This window comes from Sorex araneus, chromosome 10 (genome assembly GCF_027595985.1).
Source record: "Sorex araneus isolate mSorAra2 chromosome 10, mSorAra2.pri, whole genome shotgun sequence".
NCBI classification, from domain to species: Eukaryota; Metazoa; Chordata; class Mammalia; order Eulipotyphla; family Soricidae; genus Sorex; species Sorex araneus.
The window spans coordinates 20376665-20399558 of record NC_073311.1 but is presented as its reverse complement, the minus strand read 5'-3'; the positions used below and the strand labels follow the sequence as shown (position 1 = coordinate 20399558).

Sequence of the window (22894 nt, the reverse complement as noted above, 5' to 3'; positions counted from 1 at the left end):
AGAGTGTTTGCCTTGCACTCGGCCAACCCAGGTTTGATTACCAGCATCCCATATGGTCCCCTGAGCACCGCCAGGAGTAATTCCTGAGTGCAGAGCCAGGTGTAACCCAAAAAGCTAAAAAAAAGGAAGAAAAAGAAATTGGTAGTCACAAATGTTAAGTCAATTCTATAAAGAGATTATGTGTTTTTTCTAAATTCATTCATTAGCTGGGTTGAAAGAGTGGGGAGTCAAGTATAATTAAGTATATAATTTCCCCAAATGATACAATGAAGTAAAAGTGTTGCTGGGTCTTTGGGAATATGTGTAGTGAAATGATATTTAGTTACTATAGGAATTCAAAATTTCTTAAGGAGGGGAGAAGGATTATGCAGAGATTGGTGAGGGGCATTCAAAGGTCAAGTAATTGGAAATTCTGGCAGATCATTAGTGGGGATGATGGAACAAAAACAAGGGCATAGAGAACAAGAATGGGATTTGTAAAAGTTGGGTTTTGTGTCAGCAATAGATTTTGATAATTTTATGAATCTTTAATGTACACGGGGTTTAAAGAAGTATGCTCACAATTCAGATAAACAATATCAATAAAACCATGGGGATGCCTTGAGCAGTTACATCCTCTAAGTATTTAATCAAACATATGAATAAATACTATACCATAGTATAGTATTTGGTGTCATCATTTCTATCCTTGCCCTAAACTAATCCTTTGATGAAATTACCACCATGAAATCTCTAATGTCATATGAAATAAATGAGGTTAATTCTAGTATGAGCTCTTAATCTCTTGATCTATCTTTGTTGTAAGTATCCAACCATGAATGTTGCCATAGTGGCTAATGTTTGCCAAAGTGCCTTACAGGACTGCAAAATGGAATATATATATATATATATATATATATATATATATATATATATTAACACAGTTTGTGATATGGTTTCTTCCACACATTTCAGAACAATATATTTTAGTCCTTGGAGCATAAGAGTATTATTTTTAAATTATAGAATTACTCAAGTGTTTTAATTTGGAAAACACAAGCCTGAGTCAAAAAATAAAATAAAATAGATATACCTCTGGCTCCACATACTATTAGAAACAGATTAAATCTTCATGAAATCTCTCTCCTTTATAAGGAAGATATTTTCCTAAAAACCAATTTAATACTTATGCATATAGACCTATATACTCGTATATAATACAATTAAAGCAACAACAACCACCAAAAGTTCCACATATGCTTAGATTTATCTGGGTCCTAGAGAAAACTTTGGCTTTAAATGGATAATTATTTTTCATGCACTTAAAAGTATGACAAAGTATGTCTGGAATATATATGTGTACTATATTTATATTGTATTTATAGTATTAAAATACAGAAAATGTTTTTCTAATCATATTTTACCAGAATGTACATTTAATAATACTTTTATTATAACCATATACACTAAGACAAATATATTCCAGGGCTGCCTTATTAGTAGTTAAACCTCCCCACCCTCTCTATAATTAAATTTAACTTGACTGAAGACCATAGTGACTTAAAATAACAGACTTTGAAAGCACTTTTCAAAATTTTTAATGAGCAAAATTATTAGCCTAAGAATATACAATTACCAAAAATCTCTGAAGCATGAGATAATTTCAACACATTTTTTTCCGTAAGAGTAGTATAGAAAAATATATAATTTATAAAATATACTAATGGAGAGATTAGAAAAATCCTGAGGTTTGTTCTACTTGCCAATTAGGTCACTTACCAGATATCTCCTCTAGGCACTGCTTGGCGGTTTTACTATATGAAAAATCCATCTTCGTAGGACTGGTACAGGAGTCAGCAGATGGTAATGGAGTGCCTTCATTTTCTGAATGTGCTCTGAAATGAACCAGGAAGGCAGACAAATAGCAATTATTGTCACCAGTGCATAATTAAACTTATCTACTACAAGAAGTGTATTAGAAGCTTCCTATCGAGGTAAGGACATATTTCTTCATCGCACCAACATTCCAAAGCAGTTTATCTACAAGAGTTTCTTTACATTTTCTAAAGGACATGAGAGCTGTCCTAGTAGTGCTCAGGAGCTACCAGGGGAATAGGGGCCCACCACGGTTATTCCTGTGCGTGCTGAGGGGCCAAACTTGGAACCTCACGTGTACAAGACATGCACTCCATCCCTTTGAGATAACTCTCCACTCCCAGGCTCCTCAATTTGGAATAAACATTTGATTTTTATCTTAAATTCCACTTTTGTTTGAGAGAAGTAAAGTATAATTACTGATCAAAAATGTTTTCTACTTATCTGACTAAGAAATACATTAGGATTTTTCAAAACCGTGGCAAACAAGCTACTATATGAAGAGATGTGTGTGTACATACTGGAACTGATATCAATGTTACGTTATCCCATTGCTCATCAATTTGCTGGAGTGGGCGCCAGTAACATCTCCATTGTGATACTTGTTGTTACGCTATTTGGCATATTAAATACGGCCCGGGTAGCTTTCCAGGCTTTGCCATGCGGGCGAGATATTTTTGGTATCTTGCTGGGCACTCCGAGAGGGGTGGAGGAATTAAACCCGGGTAGACCGCCTGCAAAGCAAACATCCTACCTGCTGTGCTAAGGAACTGACATACAAAATAAAAAACTATGAAATAATTTACACAAATATATGCTTGGAAAACTTTTTCTGGCAAAGCATCTCTAATCTCCGGTGAAAATAATTATTTTGGCTTGATTTAAAACTGAATCTAAGAATGGCATAATTAAGAAAATATATGTATTAGGGACCACAGAATACAGCAGATTGGCACTTGTTTTCCATGAGGTTGGCCCATGTTCAATCCCTGGCACCTCATATCGTCCCTAGGAGTGATGTCTGAGTTCAGGACTAAGCTATAGCCCCTTTATTTTACTACAGAAAGAAAATAAAACAAGGAAGGCAGTTATCTTTTTCAAGTGACTTTTTTCTTTTATTAATAGCTATATCATTAGAGGTCAAGGCCTCAATATTGCTAAAATCAATTTAGTCTCCATATTCCTAGATATGTCTGTAGCATTTAGAAAAAGAAATCATTCTTTTCCTCATGAAACTATCCTGATTTGGTTTCTGTGACAAAAGTTCTCGAGTTTGTATGTCACCCTCCCTGAATACTACCCCCTCCCTTTTTATTTCTCATTCCCAAACATTAGATACTGTACTGGGTAGTGAAATGATGGGGATATGGTAGGCAATAATATGGGGTTCCTGAAATCAATATGCTAAACTTTTTCTCCAGTTATCACTGTATAGTCTTACTACATCAAGAGTTAATAGTCATCAGTAAGCAGAAATTTCCTATCAGTTTGCAAAAAATCATTTCAATTTAACATATGGTATGCTAGAATCAGGACTGCTGCTGTTATATATATCAAAACAGAAATAACCTCATTATAAGTAATGGTCTCCATTCTTCTTTAGAAGTCTGAGAAATATTCCTTCTATTTTCAACAGTCCACACAGGTGAAACATTGTAAACTACTGCTCTAAAGGAATTCAAACATATTTAGTGTACTATTGTCTATCAAAACCTATATCGCAAGTCCAAACTCTGAACTCAAGATGTGTATCAAAAGTGCATGATGATTCTTCCAAACTGTCACAAAGATACACACATTTATCATGATTACAACTGATCCCATCATCACATCAATCATGGTGATTGATCATGATTTTCTGGGTGACTCTCCAAGGGAAACTCTGAAGCTCTGCATGACTCTCTGAAGGTCTCTCTCTGTCTCTCGGTCCATCTTTTCCAGAACGTTCCTTCTCTGCTTCCCAAACAGATCTGTCTTCTGTCCACTTTGCATCATTTCTGTCCCAATAGGCCGTAAACTTTCAATGAATTTCCTTCCCACTTGATCCAAGTAAATCTCTCCATTCAACTCTCAGCTCAAGTTAACTCTTTCTTAAAGAACCAGCCTTAAATTTTAGGTGAAGTCTCAAATTATTAGTACTTATTATTTCCTGCACCTATTCTGACAGCACATGCAATGAAAAATTTGTGTAATTATATGATCAATATTTATCCCCTGAACTAGACTCTATTCTCATAATGTTTAGTCTTATTACTGTATCCAATATCCAGTAATGTATCCAGCCTAACTTTCAGGCTATATTAACAAATATTTGACAAGTGAATTAATTATTTCTATGAATTATTCATATGACCATTTATTAGTAGTGATGATAAAGTAGTATTATTGAATTAAGCCTAAGGAAGAAAGCCTGGTGTATATGAGAACTTGGAGATAAAACTTGGCTGTCTCACTGAATGGGCATTAACTTAGTTGACCTTGCTAAGTTACTTACCCTCTCTGAAATTTATTAAAGAAAAAATTGGGTCCCTTACAAAAGAATTGTGTGTTTTAAATACTATTATAAAGTCAGGAAAGGCAGTATCTTAAAGCATAGGTATTCTAGATACTAAAATATAAAGCATGTATCTGGCTTTCTGTGTAGTTTATGGTTTTGTTTTTAGCTCATGAATTATCCTGTTTCCCCTCCTTAGTCATTTCTAAAGTCCACTAAAGTCAGTTCTCCCACCTCAGTTCATTTCATGAGGGCCACTGTACCTTCCTGATCTCACTCTGCTGACTCTGAACCAATGAAGGGAAAATCCTCTTAAGTTTTTTTAGGATTTGTATTGCTTGCTGAAGAAGTTGGAATGGAGAGTAGAAACTAAGATTGGAACCCCAGGGAAAGTTCCCTGGCTGCCTGCCAAGAAGCCACAGCAAGCTAAAGTACCTTGGTGAGCTGGCAGTCAGCCAGGATTGGCCCAGGTCCTGCAGGTTTACTATTTACTAACCATCGTCTCAGAAGATGAGTCACATTAAGTAGGTTCACCAAGGTTGCTGGCTAAAGCTCAATGCCAATTGGCTCTTATTAGAACAAGAGCAGCCACTGCAACAGGATTTCAAATCCTTAGAATGCTAGGTTAGTTACAGAGATTCACAGCCTCTCCCTAGAGGAAATTCAGGGTGGAACAAAAGAATATGCAGACTGTGTTTGGGGAGTAGAATTTGTGCTTTTCTACAAATAGATCTTGAACAGTATTCCTTAGGAACTGGCTATCCCCCGCCCCAACCCTCACCCCAATACATCAGAATAATAATACCACTGGCTAAGTCTCACTGCCTTGGTTTCTCTTTATAAAACACATTCCAATTACTTAGCAGTTCTGCCTTGATTTGGAAGCCCCTTCAAAGGCTGGAGTTAAAATGGATAACAAACAGTGCTCAGGGATCCCAGAGGCCACTCTCAACAATATAGCAATACTCAGTTCATCTGTGTATGCCAGAAGTCTTGGTACTGGGCTGATTATGTTTTGATATTTGGTACTTCTGGGGGCTTCTAGAGGCATAACTGGTGGTGTGCAGTAGATTATTTGTTGCTAGGGTTTCTTTCAGCAGGCTTGCTTTTGTTTGGGGCCCATTTTCAAAAGTGCTGAAGAAATGCTTACTCCTGGTTCGGTGCTCAGGGAACACTCTTCGTAGTGCTGAGAGTAACATATGCAGTGCTGGGGATCAAATCAGATTGGCTAATGCAAGGCAAGCGCCTTACTCACTGTACTCTCTGACCCTAAGGTTGCAAGGAGCCAAACTCAAGGCCTCTGCATACAAAAAAATGTGCTCAAGATCTTTAAGTTATGGACCTGACTCTGGAAGTAATTTTTAAGTTTGCTTACTTCTTAATATAGCAGAAAAGTGCTCGGAGATAATATTTTTAGGTTAAATAACACAAGCCAACTAAATTTATCTTATTTTCAAGTTCTTTGGTGTGTTTCCTATGGCATCACCTTTATGAGTTACTTACATTAGTAATGAGGAAGCAGAGTAATCAAAGAAAAAATCATGAAAAAGTTCATTTTAAACATTTTTTATTTTGCTTTTGGGCCACACTAATGGTGCTCATGGTTTACTCCTGGCTCTGCATGCAGGAATCACACCTGGAGGGATTGAAGGACCATTGGCGGTGCTGAGGTTTGAACTCAAGTACACTCTATGTAGGTAAGCATTCTACCTACTGTACTATTGCTCAGGCCTCTAATTTTCAACATCTTTTTAAAAGGATTTAGATATATCTTTGATTTGTATGCATATGTAAATAGTTCCAAATCTCTGTCTATATGTAATAGAAACTATCCTGTTACTTGAAATCATGTATTTAATCCTACTCCATAGAGCTATAATTGATGTCAACTGATACAGTGTTAGTGTTATACAAATTATCAAAGGAGTTCAATTAAATCACTGAAAACTCTCAACACGTTGTCTCTTCTTATACATGCTATATTCAAATAATGAATGATATGGGGGTCAATTCATAAAGCAATTTATGAAGACTTCAGAATCAATAGTGTTCTCTCAGCAAATGGTATTCTGTGATGGGTATAAAAATAATGCAGTAGCATCTTTTTCCATTTACACATAAAGGTTTATTGTATTCCCCTAATATTCAATGGAAAGAGAAAAACAAATGTCATAATGTTCCCGAAAAAAAGCATTTAGCAGACACAGTCTTATGCAGATGATGTTACTGTACTTTTATAATATGGTTCAAGTACAACAAACTCTTTTTGAAACAATAGGATGTGATATTACAAAAACACTATGTATTTCCAAGGCAGGTTCCTAGGTTAATGTTTATTATTAAGAGCTATAATGGTTAAAAATATAACTTGCAGCAGTGATTAAATACAAGTGATGTTTGTTTAACATCTGACAACTGCCCTTAACATCTGAGAAGTACTGTGTTCAATGCTTAACCTATGGGATGCCATTCACATTTCACAACAATTCTGTTAGTAAAAGGAATGTTTATTTCCCTTTACAATTTCTAATTGAAACATAGTCTCCAAAAATGGTGTTATCTGTGAGGCCTAGGAAGGTGACAAATGATAGTGGAGCCCTACTAAATGGGGTTAGTGTCCTTAAAAAAAGGAGATTTCAGCTTGTTCTGCAGAAAAAGTTCCAAGCTCCCCAACTATTTTCTAAAATAATACCAAGCCACTAACTCGTCCAGGTAGACTAGTTTGAGCTGAACACTCTGGAGACTTCTCAGAAGGGGGTGAATAGATTCCTATCTCTTCCGGAAGGTCCAGCAGCTCCCGCCAACAAATGACACATTCCTGCATAGAAGTGACCTATCTCTTGGGGCTGGCACGCGGCTAACCCGGGTTTGATTCCCAGCATCCCATATGGTCCCCTGAGCACTGCCAGGAGTAATTCCTGAGTGCAGAGCCAGGAGTAAACCCTGTGTATTGCCGGGTGTGACACAAAAAGAAAAAAGAAAAAGAAAACAACAACAAAGCACAGAAGTGACCTATCTCTACCACTGAACCTCAAACCTCATCAAACCACCAAGCCACCAAATTTGTTCCAGCTCCACAATTCCTGGAGCCCATGGCCATATGGAAAGTTACACAGAAGAACACCCACGCTCCATGAATACAAACATTGACACTAAAAACTCTACACTTGAGCCACACCTCTAGTCCTTGAGTACTTTTATGGAAGATTAGGTAGGACGACGTTTAAATCATAGTATTTAATCTACTTTCACCCGTGTTTCTGAACCTCTTGAGTTTCTTGTTTTGGTCTGTTTCGTTTGTTTTGTTTCAGGGCTATATCCAGCAGTGCTCAGAGCTCACTCCTGGCCATGCATTCAGGGATCATTTCTGGTGTGCTTGGTTCTGGTGTGCTAGGAGATGCCAGGGATCAAAGCCAGGTTGGTCACATTCAGGCAAGACTTACCCTCCGTTCTACTGCTCCAATGACCATCCCTCTACCAGTTGAGTTTTCTGCCTGAACAGCAATCAAATGGATGTTAAATGATTTATAATTTGATTATTCTTTCTGCATTTATACCTTGGCATTCTACTTTAAGAAAGATTCTCTGAGCCAGGGTGATAGCTCAATAGACCAGAGTAGATATTTTGCAGGAAAATAGGAAGCAACAGTACTGAGTGATAATTGATAGAGTATAGAACGGTAGCATTGTTGTCCTGCTGTTCATCGATTTGGTTGAGCAGGCACCAGTAACATGTCCATTATGAGACTTGTTGTTACTGTTTTTGGCATATCGAATATGCCATAGGTAGCTTGCCAGGCTCCGCCATGCAGGTTGATAGAGTGTAATGGAAAGAAAATATTATCATTTTTTAGGACAAGACTGAAGAACTATATCAGACCTAGGGATATTAAGAAGATATACATGTGGACATAATACTCACCCTGAATTACTAAAGATGTGGTATCTTTGGAACACTAAATCAAAGTTAAAGTAGACCCCTAGATACTCTGAATGAAGTGTCTATGAAAATATTCTATACCATTCTTTACACTTTCTGGTTTTTTATCCAAGAAAAAGTATATAAGTATTTTTACGGGTAGTTGAAAAGTTAAGAAACTAGTTAAATTGCTTGTATGGCATATGGCTGAGCCAGTTTCAATCCTTGGCACTTCTATGGTCCCCCTGGCACTGTCAGGAGTGATTCCTGTGTAGAAAGTCAAGAGTAAGCCCAAAGCACCAGATGTGGTCTACAATAAAACAAATGTATGTGTTTTTCAAAGTAAAATTTTAAAAAGTAGAAACTAATGATTTAGATTAAGTCATTAAATCATTTGGATTAAATCAATTTAATCATTAAACTTACATCTAATACAGAAAGGACAGCTTCTAAACCTTATCTTGTGACAGATTCATAGCTGCATTCTACACAAAAGACCTTCCTCTAGCAGTGGCTCTTGAAAATATTTTATCTTAAAAACTAATGCTTTGTGAGGGAATTTAACAGACATGCACACACTGGACACACACACACACACACACACACACATACCACAAACACCGAGGAAAACACAAGCTCACAGGAAATGTATTCAATAAACTTTAGCTAGTGTTGATGACCATTTATGCTCAATTCACATAAAACCACAATTGCAGCACAATCTATAATAGCCGCAGGGTTTCTATAAATTTCATATGCATGCTGGTTATATGCTCTACATTTCAATCTTTGTAAACTCAGTGCTCCTCCTTTGCAATCTACTGGGTCAACAAATAAGTCAAACTTAAAAGCATGTAAGTAAGCATTTTTAAAGTGAAGTTTTGCTTTCTTTGTCTTTCAGAACATCACATATCCCCGGGTTCATTTTCTCTATCAACTGCTGGACTCTGGATTACTCTAAAATCTCACATGGATGTATAACAACAAGATGCTCTCCCCAGCATCCAAGATGCTGTTATACAAAATGCATAATACTTGGAATAAGAGGGAAAGTACAGAAAGTAGGGCACTTGACTTGCAGGTGGTTAACCTGGGTTTAATTCCTGGCATGCCATATGGTCCTCGAAGCACTGCCAGAAGTGATTCCTGAGTGCAGAGCTAGAAGTAACTCTGAGCACTGCTGATACATCCCCCAAACAAAGAAAACATTAAGTGATACTAGAATAAATCTTCTAAATTAAGATATTCTGACAAAATTTTACAACTATAGTGTATAGAGAATGTATGTTTAGTTTTAATTAAGGGGTTTAAGAAGAATGATAATATTCTTTGTCTAATAGTTAATGTCTTTATGTAAGGTAGATTTTTTTTTATCATTCTTGCTATTGATGATAGTGTTATGGTGTGTGTGTGGGGTGTGTGTGTGTGTGTGTGTGTATTTGTGAATGTGTGTGTATGTATATGGATTTGTCATGCCCCTGATTTTATTCTTGCCTTTAGGTAGTCATTTCATGAAAATGCACTGCATTTTTCCTGACATTCACTATAAAGAAAATAAAATAAAATAAACTTGAAAAAGAAAGTTGTAAGAATGGCTAATAGGTATTTTAAAATTCATTGGGAACTGATTAAAACACAACAGTTTAGGAAAATTGTAGGTCTGAAAGTCAGTCTACATCTCCTTCACTTTAGTTTGTTGTGGAGTTATTGTTAGTAAATACCACTGTTCAATGTATCTACCAACATGACCTTTCCCGCTAACAATCACTCAACAGTGCTCAGTGTGCCATGTGATATGGGGAAGAACCCAAGTCTCTTACATGCAAAGCATTGCTCTAGTCCTTTGAGTTATCCCCATCCTTCACAATTCATTATTTTCTATTGATGGGACATTCTAGATCATGCTCCAAATACACGTTTGTTGGAGTCTAAACACAGAGTCAAATTTTATGATATTAAAGTATTTCTACTATAATTACACTATGATCAGTTTTCCTTTGTTGCAAAAGCAAACAATTCTACCTAACTTGTGTTTATGCTGGTTATATAGGTCCTTACTTAATTGCCTTTTCTGTACACCTCATTTCTGCACATTCAATACTATGTATCCAGATCATGTACCACTTCCTATGATTCCAATAGACAGAAATTATTTTCCACTTTTTTGTGTCTTGATGTACCAAATCTTTACCGATTGGGAGTTTTTTGCTTCTTGCTCTGTAGCCTGGTAACTTGGGAATAGCCTCTTGCCAAAACTGTGAAGAATGTGTGGAAAATAATACATGGGGATTTACTCTATCCTAATGTCTTACACTAAACATAATTATTAGGTAGTCAGAGAAAGAAAAAAAATGAATGAATGTCTTTAAAATAAGTCCTGATATCATAAATTTTTTGAAACTTTGAATTTCACTTAAGCCTTCCAGTTTGTAAAAATAAAGACAGAATATGCTCTATCCCAGTGCATATTTTTAAAATTTTTCTAGACTTCAATATTTATGGTATTTAGTTTTTTAATTTATATTTGGTATCACCTATAGGGAGTCTTTTCCCTGGGGAATTGTGGTACTAAAAATGTAAGAACTTGCTCTCAAAGTGTTTACACTGCAGTTGAAGTCGGCAAAAAAATAATATTTGTTAATAAGTTAATAAGAATATAGGAGATAATGATAAAAAATGTGAATAAATATAAAAGCACTCACAGTACTGGTTCTGACCAGGGTAGTGACAGATTTTCCTTTAGATTAGATGGTAAGATATGGCTTCTGTGGAAAAGACCTGGTCCAAGGAAGAAGCCTGTTGGGATCTACAAGAGTCTAGCAGTTACTTGCTGAGAGCACATCTCTGATAAATCTCAACAAAGGACAACCTAGTCTGTTGTGAAACAGAATAACAGCGCATTTTCAGTATAATAGGTGGCAAGTCGTATGAGCGTTTCTTGAAGAGTCAGCTCTAAAAACTAGTTACTTTAGAAAATCATCTGAGACTCTTTTTGGTTTCTGGTTTGGGGGGCATACCCTGCAGTGCTCTACTAGATGGGAGATTTGAAACACTTCAGGATGGTTAGATTTTTATTGTGTGGAAAATGTTATTGGAAAGGGCCAAACATAGGAACTGGAAGAGATGCTGGAAACCACGTGGTAATATGGTTTGGAACTTAAGCAAAGGAATGAAAATGTTCAGTTTTAGAAGAAAAGCCAATAAAACTAGTTGAAAATTATATATGAGGGAGGACAGTGCTTGAAAGAGTACAAAATATGAATGCTTTCCAAAGATTATTTTGTGTTCTTCCATTCAAATAGTCATGCATCTTGAAACTCTTGTCTCTACAGCAGTTCTAATTAGTAGCATTTGAAGAACATTTTATAATTTGTCTATTTTCCCCATCATGTATTCTTTATAAAATCATATGTCAAATTTGTTTAATATCAAAATATTTCTCCTTTATCTGTTAATTCTGACTCAACACTTCTAAATTCCTCCAATTCATTTACTAATTCTTCATGTAAGATTTAGTAAACATCTATATTTTTTCTATGTAATGCATTTACTTTCATAATCAGCATATTAACCTTAAAACCTAATGCTTAAAGTTATTTGACAGGGGCTGGAGCAATAGCACAGTTGGTAGAGCATTCCATATGATCCCCCGAGCATTGCCAGGAGTAATTCCTGAGTGTGTGAGCCAGGAGTAACCCCTGTGCATCGGTGGGTGTGACCCAAAAAAGTAAAAATAAATAAACAAAATAAAATAAAATAATCTGACAAAAACTAAATGAATGTATGTTTGTATCTTTTATTATATAGTATTGGCTGAATTAGTGATAAAATATTATTTGGCAATTTCTTCTAACTAAATCATGGTAACTGGTCATTCTACAATGTGTTAAATATCTGTCAGTCACTTGAACAATTTAATAAGCAGCTTACTTCTTTAAAACATGTAAAACATGTCTAATTTTATTGGAGACTTTTTACATTAACATTTTTCTTAAAACTTTCACCTTTTATTTTAGTTGACATACTCAATAAATGGATAAAGAAATGAGAATTCAAAGCTACTTTTTATTCTGGTGATAAATGAGTTTTAAAAAGAATTGCATTCTTGCAATTATAGGTAGTGGGAGTGGTATTAATTACTCTTCAGAACATTTATTTATAGGACTCTGAACATTCAATTTAGAAGGCAGAATATCATAAAGTACATATCCGACTCCAAAAGGAATCATTTATGATCTAGCATGTCCTAAGAGTGGGCTGAGAATATAGACAAGAAATCATCAGAGGATAACTAATTATCTTTATTAAATATATTATGTTTATACATACCCAGAGTCCTAAATGCATTTTTTGTTTTCTCTTTTGTTTGGGGGCCACACCTGGTGATGCTCAGGGTTCACTCCTGGCTCTATACTCAGGGATGACTCCTAGCTGTGCTTGTAGCAACTAAGGAGTTGACGTGTATTTACTGAGAACATTGCAAAACTACTGACATTTTCCCATTGAGAATCTTTTTAGAAACAATACCTTTATATAAGAAAAAGCTGCTGTAAATAGGAAAGGATGTTGTGGGCCTGGGAAAATTTGGCTCTAAAGATAAATGCCTCTACCTGGTGGATATTTGATATAAATAGCTGTTTCTATTTGAAATCTTTGCTGCTTCATCTCTATACAAAGGAATAACCCTATCTCAGGAGTTTAAGATAAAGTATTAATAAGAAAACACCATAAATCTTACATAGAGACTTGAACTATGTAAGCTCTCAACAAAGGATAACTGAATAATAAAAAAATACACTGTTACAATTTTTTAGCAACTTCAGAAGCTAAGAAGTCTGTGGAGACAGTGCAGAGGAATTCCTTAAATGAGGGAGGAGTCAGCCAGAAGGACACCAGGGATGTCACATGATCCAAAGATCATTACTCCAATATCTTTTACTGACCATTTAAAAAACATAAATTGACAGTTCCTACCTGGAAAAGATATACATCATTGTCTAATAAATTATTTTGAATCAAATCCACTTAATTACTGCCTTATGCATAGTCAGAATGTGAAATTTTATTAGATGGCATTGTCTCTTTTCAATTACTTTATGTTACTGATAATAATGGAACCACTGACATTTATTGAAGTGGTCTAGCAAACCCTCATGTAATTTCCTATTTCAAAGGATTGGCAGGCTGAGACTCTCTTTGCTAAAATAAGGAGCTGTGCCCAAGAGGCTCAGAGAAGCCACTTTTGCTTCAATCTCCCCACAGTTCCTAGACCTGGCCTAGGAACCCCTGCCTTAGCAATCTGGCACAGTAAACTAGGCTTCCTATGCATCCAAACTCCTAGAATTGGACACATTTCTTTCCAGGGATAAGTTCAAACTATTTTATGTATATTTTATCATCCTTTTATAACTGGCTCAGAACATGTCATAGTTTTTATTCTATAAATTTATTATCATTTTATGCAATTGACTTAGAATTTTTTTATATATATAATTTACGTTCTCTCCAAAATTTGGTGCATATCTCTTGCTTGTCTCCTCCCAGGACTAACTAAACTACAGATAACAGGAGTTTCCAGCCCAAGCAGTACAGAGACACACACTATAAAGGGCTACTCAAGACTGTGCTAAGAGGGTCTCTCTCTCTTTGAAGGCCTCTGTGGTGTCCGTCTGAACTGGATAGTCTCTATCAATTAACATACTTTGCTCTGCCAATGTATGTCTTGCTAACCTGGAATTCTTTTATTGCCCCACAGCTCAGATACAGCAGAGCCTGGGTTTGAGCACTTCCCCCTTTCTCTTCATTTATAAACCATTTATGTTCCTGTTTTACAAACTTTATAAGGTACAGTTCTAAGCCACCTGAAGGGGTGATATTCTGACCAAGCATATTTGTGATTAGCAACTGAAAATGGGAAGAAGTCCATACATTTTAGTATGTAGCAAGAACCAGGTTAAGTCCGTTAAAATTACTGAACCATTTAATCTTAAAATAATCTTATAAAGTTTTTATTATTAACATTTCTATGTTACAGATTGGGAAAGTGAGCTTCAGGGAATTTAAAATAATTTTCAATGTGATTTTATACTGGGAACCATCATTTATAGTTATTATAATGCAGGATTTCATACATGAAATATTACAGCTTTTTTTTTGCCTTTTGGGTCACACCCGGCGATGCACAGGGTCCTGGTTCTGCACTCAGGAATTACTCATGGCAGTGCTCGGGGGAGCATATGGGGTGCTGGGAATCAAACCTGGGTTGGCCGCATGCAAGGTAAATGCCCTACCTACTGTCCTATCATTCAGGCCCTATGTTGCTGATTTTTAAGATCTTTTAACTTTTAAGTTCTGGGAAATTGTATTTTTTCTTTATTAATTAAATTCGTATTGTCTTGAGGAGGGAGAAATAAGATCTAAGATCTTGAAGAGTTAACCCTTAAACATGGCAGATGGCTGAGGTTAGAAGAGAAAAGCATGAAAATAAAGTTCTTTTTCATGTTTTTGGGGTCAAATTCAGTGGTGCTAGGGGTCTACGCCCAGTCTAGTACTCAGAGTCAGTCTTGGCAGTGCCCTGAGACCAGACCTTGTCTAGCCCTCCGTGGCATAGCCAAGCATCAGAGTTTTTCAATATATTACTTAAGGTCACAAGAGTAACCTTTGTTACTCTGTGGCATAGGGACAAATTGAGATTCCAACAGAAAACAATCTACTTTGAACTATAGTCTCAGCACCACAAAATGTCCTGTCTGAACAATGGCAAAGCAAGCTGACTCCAGAGTGTATATTGTTAGCTTGTTGGTTAAGTAGGCTCTCTTTATTATCTCCACTGTAAAGAGGGTGACCAAAATTGAAGAGGCCAGAGAGTTTATCAAGGTCACATAACTTGTGCTGATGCTTCCTTTTAACAGATACAAGTCACATTTGCAAATGGATACTACTAATTTTGTGTCCATTGAATGCTTTTTGGTAAATAAACCAAGAATTTATTGCTATTAATAGAAAAAAAAGTCAGCGAACTGGAGATAACAGCTTTTCTGCTTAGATTTTCACTTTCCTGTGAAACATATCATTTGAAAAGACTAATGTTCTACAGAATATATTTTGAGATCTAAAAGTATGCTGTAGCATATTTAAAACTTTATGATTTTTTAATATTTTTAAATGTGTACTATGATTTTTGACATTTTAAATTCTGCCTTGGAATTTGAATGTTAGAAAAAGCCATAGAATCCCATCTGATTCAAATACAAAGGATCAACTCTTTAGCTGAACATAAAAGGACTTTAAATCGATTATTGCTTCTAAATGAGAACAGCAAACTTAAACGAGGTGTTCCAAATGCTGAAATGCAGGAAGTCTGTTTTGCTGAATGTAAACTATCCTGAATAGTAAGCACCTAGGGTTTTTGTGGAAGGAAAATTCATCATCATAACTATAGTTTTCTAAAAATCCATAGATTTAATATACCTTTAAAAGTATATTGGCTGGAGCAATAGCACAGTGGTAGAGCGTTCACCTTTCATGAGGCTGACCCGTGTTCTATTGCTCCGTCCCTCTCGGAGAGCCCGGCAAGCTACTGAGAGTATCATGTCAGCACGGCAGAGCCTGTCAAGTTACCCATGGCGTATTGGACATGCCAAAAACAGTAACAATAAGTCTCACGAGGAGAGATGTTACTGGTGCCCCCTTGAACAAATTGATGAGCAATGGGATGACAGTAACAGTGACAGTGTGACTTAAAAGTAGATCACCTTTACTCTTTTATTCTTTTTAATTTTATTTTAGGTACCAGGTTTACAATAACAACCATCTATACAAGGGTGTTATATTTCCATGCATAAATCATTCCAGCACCACACTTTCCATCAGTGTCCACTTCCCTCCACAGTTTCCCTCACTTTTGTAGATTTGTTAGAACCCTTGCTCTGAACTCATTCTTACTCTTACTTAGACTGGAATCTCCTTCCTCTTCAGAACTAATCTTTCCCACTGCTGCATTACAGACCTGTCAAAAGGACAGCTCTTCCCCCTTACTGAATAAAGCTGATAATAAAGTCATGGCAGTAAGTGACAGGCACATTTACATAGTAGCAACAGCAGTAGCACTGAGGCTAACAGAATTTTGAAGTAAATAGCAGTATCTGTGTTCTCCTCTGCCTTCAATAGTAACCAAGTACCTTTGAAAGTTTCTGTTCCCAAATAGCAATGGAAAATAGAAGTAGTTGCTTGTTTCTGGAAAAATTACATTCTAGTCCTGTATCTTCACAACCTAGCTACAATGCTTAGAAAAGGAGACCAGAAAATCAGGTATGTAGATCTCCCAAACTGCAGACATTCACATTTTGGAATGCAGAGACCAACTTACCTGTAAATGAATGGGGCCACCGTGGCTGTATTCGGGTGGCTGTGTTGCTGTTGCTGAGGGAGCTGGACAGCACCGTTCCCTGCGCTCTGTCCACTGCCTTGTGCCGCAGTTCCGATGTAGGACCCAGCAGAAGCTTGACTGGCTTCCCTTCCTTCCAAAGGAGCAGGGCAATTGTTTGTGCTTGCTTTCTCGGAGGTGATGGGTTTAGGTAGGGACTGGGAAGGGCTTCCCTTGGTAGTCCTGAATTTTTCAGACTCTTTGCTCGTAGAGCTGCCTGGTGAAACAGTCTGCTTGGCTGTTGGCACCTTGGAGCCCGGTTTTGGGATCCCACTGGAAGATGGGATTAAGCTTTCCTTCTTGGCTGCAGCCGTCTTGCTGCCCTTGGGGATCAAGCTTGCAATCTTAGATGTCTTTTTGGGAGCTATGTCCATCACCTGCTCCTTCTCGTCCTTGACTGGTTTCTCAGTGCAAACTTTATTTTTGTCCCTGTTCTTGTCCTCTTTTTCCTTTGGCTGTAGCAAAGACTTTTTATTGCTGAGGTTTTTGCTTCCAGCTTTTGGAGGGGCTAGTTTAGGTGACACCTTGGGGCTGCTATTCGTTGAGCCGCCGCTATTGAGACCACTGTTCAAACCTTCCATTTCGCCACACTCGGAAAAGGCATCATCGTCTTTCCCGCTGTCACCGGGGCCTGAGCTGGGACACTGGGGCGCGCGCAGAGCAGTCCGCGCATTGACCAGCTTGAATTTTTCAAGCATGGATTTCTGACCTGAGGGAGCCGCTTTGACGCCTTCTGAGACCGGGGGCTTCAGTCTGTCTGCGGAGGGGGTGGGGGACGTGGCTGGGCTGGGCTGCTTCACCGTGAGCATGGTGGAGGTGGCACTGTGCTTGACGTTCATGGACTTGCTGCGCCAGGGCTTGCTGGAGCTCGGAGAAGGGATGGCGGAGGCAGGAGGCTGCGCCGTCGGACCGGGGGGCTGCATGTTACCATTCACGCCTGGAGATGACTGAGGTCCTTTGGAGGAATCTGAACATGGTTAAAAAAGAAAAAAAAACTGACTAGTCTTAATCATTCACAGCACATCACTGAATACTTCTAAATGCAGTCACCTAGAAGAATCTCTTCTCTATTAGAGGAAAATAAATTTGCTTGGCTTTTTTTTCCCTATTGACTTCTAAAATGATTCTTATGCAAATGAAATTTGCTAATCAGTGATATTACAGGATTAATAAAATAGTATCCCTCCCCTAAGCAATTATCTATATATTTTTCCAGCTAATATTGTGATTCAGATCTGCAAATTGATATTCCACACTGTCTTGTCAAGTATGTTGTATAACGAATATCGAGAAATTGTTCTGAACCTACAGGGAATTAAACCAAATGATATATGATTAAATATGCTTGTGAATTATGATTTAGTTTTTTGTCCTATCTACTTGTGTAAAAGATGCATTTATACTTATATGGTAAAATAACTAATGATTACAAGTGCTATATGTACATATATAGCTTTCTAATACAACATGAGATCATTCTTACATAGTATATAGCATATAAAAGTTATAATACCTCTGAAAATATTCATATTATCATCCCGACTTTACAAATTAAAAACTGAGGCAATGGAAAACGACGAATTCTAAAGTTCACACAAAACAGATTTGAATTGATCAGTGCCGCCGCTGGCTGCCTCCCCGTGCACTGTTCTTGATATTCCAGGAGCTGGGGTCATACAAGCTACCTGTGATGCTAGCACACTTCCCCCACACCATCTCTGGGGATTGAGCTGATTTAGTTGTGAGCATGCACGTTAATTTTGTGGTACTGACTAGGGGGCACTGTGTTGCGTACACATGTGCTTGCCAGGAGATCTAGGCCTCCTGGCACAATGCTCATCAGACAACACATTGGTGCTGAGCCTGGCATCCCTGAGAGAATTCCTGGGGCTGGAGTCAGTGATCTAACCCAAGTTTCACACTTGCAAGGCTGATAGCCTGTCATCTACAGCCTCTTGCTGTGATCTGAACAAATGCAAATTCTTGTAGAGAGTAAACTATTAGAAGATTAAGCTTGGGTAGACTGTTAAGAAAATAAAGCCTTTGTCATAGAAGTACTTTACAATGCTGAAGTATTTGTTTGCTGTCTGAGTACAGAAATTTCATGCTAGGAATTTTTATCTAACTCTTCCAGCACTGATTAATAACTTGATTGCAAGTCTGTTTTCTTCTTATTTATTGTTTGTTTACTATGTTTTGGGATAGACCAGGAGCACTCAGGGCTTACTTCTGACTCTGTGCTCAGGGATCACTCCTGGTGGTACTTCGGGGATTACATGCTGTGCCAGGGATTAAGCCTGGGTCCACTTCCTGCCTGCATGGCAAGTGTCCTGTCAGTTGTACTATCTCTCTGACTCCAATAAGTTTTATTTTCAAGCACAGATAAAATTTAAATGCTCTGTTAATATATTACGGACTAAGGGGAAAAACTGAGTTTCAAGTTAAAAATTGTAAAGCACAAAGAAAAATAGGAAATGATAAAAATCAGGTAGAATAATTTATCTTACATTGCATTGACCTGAATGCTGCCATCTTCATACTCCTTTCTTTATTGAAGAGGTAATGTGATAAATGATTAATTTTAATATCTTACAAATCACTCAGAAATATTAATTACAGCCATTTTGATAAATTCCTATGAAATTATTTTATGAAGGATATTATTTTCCTAATACTAATGAACTGGGCTCTTTAGGTATAATCAATATCCAAAAATGGAAAACTACAATGTTTTTACTTTTTATATTTTCTTTGAGGATACCAAAACACTTGATAAGTAATATGTAATCAAGGATATGTGACCAAAGCAATTTTATGAAGCATAAATTCTTTTTTATATCACTTCTAGCAATAACAATAAGAGCTATCTACTTCTTATAATCTATGAGTGTCAAATCTACGCAAAATGTCTATTAATATTTTAAGTTACTATTTTATGCAAGATACTTCAAGACACCTTATTTACTGAAAGAAAAGGAAAGAGACTCATAAAAGTTAAACAATATACACTAAGTGTCAAGTGAATAGAAGGTAGAGAGAAAAATGGTAAAGGAGATCAGAGATGCATGAAGAGTTGTATAAAAATAAGACTATGGCAGATGAGTCAACAGAAATATGTAGGTATTAAAGATATGAGGAATGCTTACAGAACTTTCAATGAAATTGTGTCAATTTTAAATTTTTATTTAATATTTAAAGTTTTGAATAATTTAGAATCATTTATTTAAATTTATTTAAAATACATATATCGGGAGACAAACATGGTACCTAAAAAGCTATAAATATATTTTTTAATCTTTATTTTTCATTACCTTCTTTTTTTTATTGAATCACTCTGAGTCCCTTACAAAGCTGTTTATGATAAGGCTTCAGTCACACAGTGCCCCTAACAAGCTATATTTTTAAGAGAAGCATAAGACATCATGTCAAATTCATCTTCACTTTCTTACACTGTTCTCAAGTTTCTGTGAAATCTTTATTAATTAAAATAGTATGAGGAATGATTATAAACTTAATATAGTTAACATTTGATTAAAAGCTCTGCAAATTCATTATCTCGTATTATTTTATACATAAACTGATCATATGGAAAAAGCACTATATTGGACACTCATTTGCAGAGTCTATGTAAATCAACTGCGCACATCTGATGGGGGAGGGTGGTGAAAGGAATTGATATGCACTGTCTTACTCTACTGTCTGAACTCTATGCTTGTCTCTGAGTGTCTGACACACCAAATGCTTAGCATAATGATTCTCCAGATTTAATGCACAGTCACCTGAGGATGCCATTGAGAGCACATCACATTTGGATTCAGCTAATCTGGAATGTACTTTGAGATTCAGCCTTTATATAAGCACCTTCCAGAGGTGCTGATGCTGCAGTCCATGGTTTTAGTAGCAAAGTCTGAGTGCAGTCAGAAAATCATTTCAGCTGCTGGCATGATCAACTTCAAATAACTGTTTGTAAGGAGAATACCCAACTTTGGTTCATTTCTGAAATGTCCATAGTGAAGCAGCATGAATATGCTCAACTCTGAACATTTAGAACTTATATCAGCTCTGAATTCACATGGATGCTTGAAGATTTGTGGTTAAGGATCAGTAAAATAAAACACACTCAGTGTTCTAATATTCCTTATCCCAATCTCTTAGTCACATAAAAAGGTATCTCTTCTAAATTAAGCTCTCACTGTTTGAAGATGACATGATACTATATCTAGAAAACCTTAAATACTCATAAAAGGTTTCTAGATATAAGAGATTTGTATAGTAAAGTGCCAAGCCACAAAATCAACATGAAAAACGCCATGGCTTTCCTATATGCAAATAATAAAGTAGAAATATTAAAAAGTAAAACAATCCCATTCACCAGTGTACCTCAGAAAATTAAACACATTGGAATTGGCTTAACTAAAGAGGTAAAATATTTATCCAAAGAATGTGAAAAAACACTACAGAAATAAATAAAAGAACATCTAAGAAAATGGAAACACATACCCTGATCACGGACCAGGGGGATTAACATCTTCAAAATAACAAAAAAGCATTATACAAATTCTAGGCAAGCCCTATAAGGATACCCATATCATTTTGTAAAAAAATGATCAAACACTCCTGAAATTCATATAGAAAAAAAGCCCCGTAAAATAGCCAAAATAACATTTGGAAAAAGAAGATGGGAGACTTCACTTTCCCTAACTTAAACTAAAATTAATTAATTAAATACCACAGTACTGGAATAAGGACAGAATCCCAGATTAATGAAATAGAATAGAAAATCCAGTAACAGAACCTCAGATATATGGTCAGTTACTCTTCCATAAAGGAGCAAAATATGTGAAATTGATGGAGCAAGGGAAGTCTCTTCAACAAGTGTTATTGTGAAACCTGGTCAGCAACATGAAAAATAAAAAATTAAAAAAACCCTCACACCACCTCTTTCTAATGCACAAAAGTCAAATCAAGCTGACTTAAAGACCTTGATATCAGATTTGAATCCACAAGGTACACAGTGGAAAATATAGGCAGAACCTTCAATGATATTGAAGCTGGAGGCATCTTTTATGGATAAAATGCCACTAACCAAATAAGTAGAAGCAAACATTAACAAAGGGGACTACATTAGATTAAGAAGCTTCTGTACCTCAAAGAAAAGGATGATCAGAAAACAAAGACATCCCACAGATTGGGGAAAACATTTGCCCATCATTCATCAAATAAAGGGTTAATGTCCAAAATATATGAAGCACTGGCAGAACTCTATAAGAAAAATAAAAGTCCCAACCATATCAAATAATCTGGAGAAAAATAGAAACTTCCTCAAAGAAGAAATACAAATAATCAAAAGACATATTAACAATGCTTTACGTCACTAATCATCAGGGAAATGCAAATGAAGACAGCAATGAGATTATTACCTCAGACCAGAGACTGGTACTCATCAAAAAGACCAATGATAAGCATTATTTGCGTGGATGCATGAGAAAAAGAAACCCTCCTTCACTGATGATGGGAATTTCAACTTTTCTACCTCTTTAGGGAAACAATATGGACATTCCTCAAAAACCTAGGAATAGAGCTTCCATTAGACCCAGCAATTCCAGTCCTGGGAATATACCCCCAGGGTCCAAAAGCACAATGCCATCTGCAATCCTAGGATTATTGCAGCAGTATTTCCAATAGCCAAAATTTGGGAAAAAAAACCAAAATGTTCAATAAATAGACTGAATAAAATGACTATGGTACATACACACAATGGAATACTACTCAGCCATAAGAATAGATAAAATTATGCAATTTGCTATTACTGGATGGATCTGGGGATTATCAGGTTGATTGAAATCAGTTGATTGAAATTGAGGGAGAGGAACAAAATCAAAATGATTTCTTTCATGGGTGGAATATAAAGAATCATTGTAGGGCGATATCAAAAACCCAATGGCAATAGAACTGAAGAACAAGAGAACTGGTCTTTACTAGGAAGCCTTCACTGGGGTAAGGAGGGATAAGTTAGGGAAGGGAACACTAGGACAATTGTGGAGGGGAACTGCACCTGCCACAGAGGCAGGCAGTCAGGTAGAAGGGAAACTGGGGACATTGGTGGAGGGTAGTGGACACTAGTGAAAGGACTGGCATTAGAACACTGTATGCCTGAAACTCAATTATGAATAACTTTGTGTTTTGGAATTCATGGCAATTC

At 36.6% G+C, this 22894-nt stretch overlaps 1 protein-coding gene across 5 annotated transcripts in view; it reads right to left on the bottom strand.

Annotated features, from left to right (window-relative positions):
* The window catches only part of NAV3 (neuron navigator 3), an 841062-nt gene that overhangs the window by 178934 nt on the left and 639234 nt on the right, over nt 1–22894 (bottom strand). For all 5 annotated transcript variants that reach the window (XM_055117929.1, XM_055117930.1, XM_055117932.1 and 2 more), the window contains 2 exons: nt 16636–17659; nt 1759–1874 (listed from right to left, as the gene is read on the bottom strand). In XM_055117929.1, the coding sequence (XP_054973904.1) occupies nt 1759–1874; nt 16636–17659 (1140 nt within the window). The remainder of the gene's footprint in view (nt 1–1758; nt 1875–16635; nt 17660–22894) is intronic.